This window comes from Myxine glutinosa, chromosome 5, assembly GCF_964187855.1.
Source record: "Myxine glutinosa chromosome 5, kmMyxGlut1.1, whole genome shotgun sequence".
Taxonomy (NCBI): domain Eukaryota; kingdom Metazoa; phylum Chordata; class Myxini; order Myxiniformes; family Myxinidae; genus Myxine; species Myxine glutinosa.
The window spans coordinates 64282096-64285541 of record NC_136265.1 but is presented as its reverse complement, the minus strand read 5'-3'; the positions used below and the strand labels follow the sequence as shown (position 1 = coordinate 64285541).

General features: G+C 42.0%; 1 protein-coding gene across 1 annotated transcript; it reads left to right on the top strand.

Annotated features, from left to right (window-relative positions):
* Window positions 1-376: 376 nt before the first annotated feature.
* LOC144892107 (uncharacterized) lies at window positions 377-2389 on the top strand. The gene has a single exon (XM_078777320.1). It carries the CDS (start codon window positions 377-379, stop codon window positions 2387-2389), a length of 2013 nt encoding a protein of 670 aa, XP_078633446.1.
* The last annotated feature ends 1057 nt before the right edge of the window (window positions 2390-3446 follow it).

Genomic DNA, 3446 nt, shown 5'->3' with positions numbered 1-3446 from the left:
GGAGCGCTCTTGATCAACCTTTTTCCACAGGCACTCACGAGCCAAAGATGCGCCACCGCCCGCGACCAAGCCCAGAACCCGAGAGCGATGACTTCTGTAACCGCCCGCCACACAGCCAGTACCAGAGAGAGTGAGGAGGGGGTGGGGTTGGGTGGGTGGGCACACCCTCCTTTGACCAGTTTCTCCCTTTGTCCTTTCGGGCCAGTTTTCGATGAAAATGGATTACTGCACATTGTGCTTTTTTAAAATGATGCATGTTTCACAGTAATAATGTTTATTGATGGTTTTCTAAATTGTCTTTGCAGAGAATCATTTGAAAATGGTTTCTTATTCCAAGTCAAGTTCCCAATTATGTCAAGCAACACCAAGACGTGAGATGCCATACAAGTGCACTGTGTGCAGCAAGGAATTTTCTTGGTTAGCATCCTTGAATTATCAGAGAGTAGAACACGCAGAAGAGAAGCCTTGTAAATTTCCTGTGTGCAGCAAGAATTTTGCTCGTTCATCATTTTTACAAACGCATCAATGGGTACACACAGAAGAGACACCCAACCTGTGTTCTGTACGCAACAAGGCGTTTCCTTTTGCTTCACGTTTGAAAAAGCATCGATGGATGCACATGGGAGAGAAACCTTTCAAGTGCACTGTGTGCAACAATGAATTTTCTTGGTTAGCATCCTTGAATCATCAAAAACTAAACCACACAGGAGAGAGGTCTTATAAAAGTCCTGTGTGCGGGCAGGATTTTGCTCATTCATCATCTTTAAAAGTACATCAAAGAACACACACAGGAGAGAGGCCTTATGAATGTCCTGTGTGTGGGAAGGATTTTGCTCATTCATCACATTTACAAAGACATCAAAGAACACACACAGGAGAGAGGCCTTATAAATGTACTGTGTGCGGGCAGGATTTTGCTCGTTCGTCATCTTTAAAAGTACATCAAAGAACACACACGGGAGAGAGGCCTTATAAATGTCCTGTGTGTGGGAAGGATTTTCCTCAATTATCACATTTACAAACACATCAAAGAAATCACACAGGAGAGAGGCCTTATAAATGTCCTGTGTGTGGGAAGGATTTTCCTCAATTATCACATTTACAAACACATCAAAGAAAACACACAGGAGAGAGGCCTCATAAATGTATTGTGTGCGGGCAGGATTTTGCTCATTCGTCATCTTTAAAAGTACATCAAAGAACACACACAGGAGAGAGGCCTTATAAATGTCCTGTGTGTCGGAAGGATTTTCCTCAATTATCACATTTACAAAGACATCAAAGAACACACACAGGAGAGAAGCCTTATAAATGTCCTGTGTGTGTCAAGGATTTTGCTCGTTCATCACATTTACAAAGTCATCAAAGAACTCACACAGGAGAAAAGCCTTATAAATGTCCTGTGTGCGGGCAGGATTTTGCTCATTCATCATCTTTACAAACACATGAAAGAAAACACTCAGGAGAGAGGTCTTATAAATGTCCTGTGTGTGGCAAGGATTTTGCTCGTTCATCACATTTCCAAAGTCATCAAAGAAAACACTCAGGAGAGAGGCCTTATAAATGTCCTGTGTGCGGGCAGGATTTTGCTCATTCATCATCTTTAAAGGTACATCAAAGAACACACACAGGAGAGAGGCCTCATAAATGTTCTGTGTGTGGGAAGGATTTTCCTCAATTATCACATTTACAGATACATCAAAGAAAACACACAGGAGAGAGGCCTTATAAATGTCCTGTGTGTGGGAAGGATTTTGCTCATTCGTCATCTTTAAAAGTACATCAAAGAACACACACAGGAGAGAGGCCTTATAAATGTTCTGTGTGTGGGAAGGATTTTCCTCAATTATCACATTTACAAAGACATCAAAAAACTCACACAGGAGAGAAGCCTTATAAATGTCCTGTGTGCAGCAAGATTGCTCATTCATCGCATTTACAAAGACATGAAAGAAAACACACAGGAGAGAGGCCTGATAAATGTACTGTGTGTGGCAAGAATTTTGCTCATTCATCACATTTACAAACACATCAAAAGGTACACACAGGAGAGAGGCCTTACAAGTGCTTTGAATGCCTCAAGACTTTTGATTGGGTCTCAGGGTTGAAGCGGCATCAAATGATACACACTGGGGAGAAGCCTTACCAGTGCTCTGAATGCGATAAGGCTTTTACTCATCTCTACAAGTTGAAGCGACATCAAATAATACACACCAGAGATAAACCTTTCAAGTGCTCTGAATGCCTCAAGGCTTTTATTGACGTCTCAAGGTTGAAGCAGCATCAAACACGACACATCACAGAGAAGCCTTACCAGTGCTCTGAATGCCTCAAGGCTTTTACTCAGCTCTTCAGTTTGAAGCGACATCAAATAATACACCGGAGATAAACCTTTCAAGTGCTCTGAATGCTTCAATGCTTTTGTTGACTTCTCCAATTTGAAGTGGCATCAAATAATACACACTGGAGGGATGCCCTACACATGTTCTGTGTGCACCAAGGCATTGTTGTATCAATCCAAGTTGAAGCGGCATCAAAAATCCATGCACAAGAGACAAAGAAGAGAAGACCTTCAGGTTAAGCCCGACAGATCTTCAAGAAGATAGCACGTTTGATCCAATTCACCACCATCAAAGTACATCAAAGTACATCAAAGTACAATACACCCCATTTGATACTGATGGTCACTCCACTCCACTCTCCCCTCATTCAATCCATGATATTTTGTACCCCTGTTAACAACCCACTCCAAACCCTGCTCATTCCAAATTTTCTTCTGAATCCATCTTGTCGACCCCATGCATCCGCCACTACCCATCTTTCCTTCATACTCGTCTTATTTGCCCAACTCTCCCTCTATTTTATCCTTCACCTCTGCTGTTGGTGTTTCCCTCCCATTCCTCCGAAACCTGTTTCTCCTGCTCCTTTTTTTCTGTTGTTTCCTGATCCGTTCAGTGTTCTTGCTCTTGACTTTTATTTAAAAAAGTGTAGGTTCTGCAAGGTAGAAACAGAAAATACCGGTCACCTTCTTTCAGGAAAGGAAAAAACAACTGTCTGAATAACTGCATACACAAAAGGACGACAATGTGTGCAACGTTCACCATTGAGACGACTGAAAAAATTTCAACATCTGGGTCTCAGAAAAAATCAAGGGAGCATGAACCAAAAGCGATTGGTTGAACATGAGGATGCAGTCCTCACGTTTGACCAAATCATCCCATCAATTGTGAACAGAGAAAACAAAGCATTGCGACAGGACATTGTACTTGTGCATGAAAAGGAAAACATGGCATTGCTAATCGAGGGGTCAGTAAACAGCGACTTTGATCGAAATAATGTGGAAATCAGGAAATTGACCAAGTAATCAGCATCTGAAAAATGAGGCCAAGAGAACCTGGAAGCTGTAGAATTCTGACAAAATGGGAATGATGAAGAACCTCTCTTAG

What these genes read in the sequence shown, in the direction of transcription:
- LOC144892107 (XM_078777320.1), top strand. Translation starts at nt 377, where the DNA reads ATGCCATACAAGTGCACTGTGTGCAGCAAGGAATTTTCTTGGTTAGCA.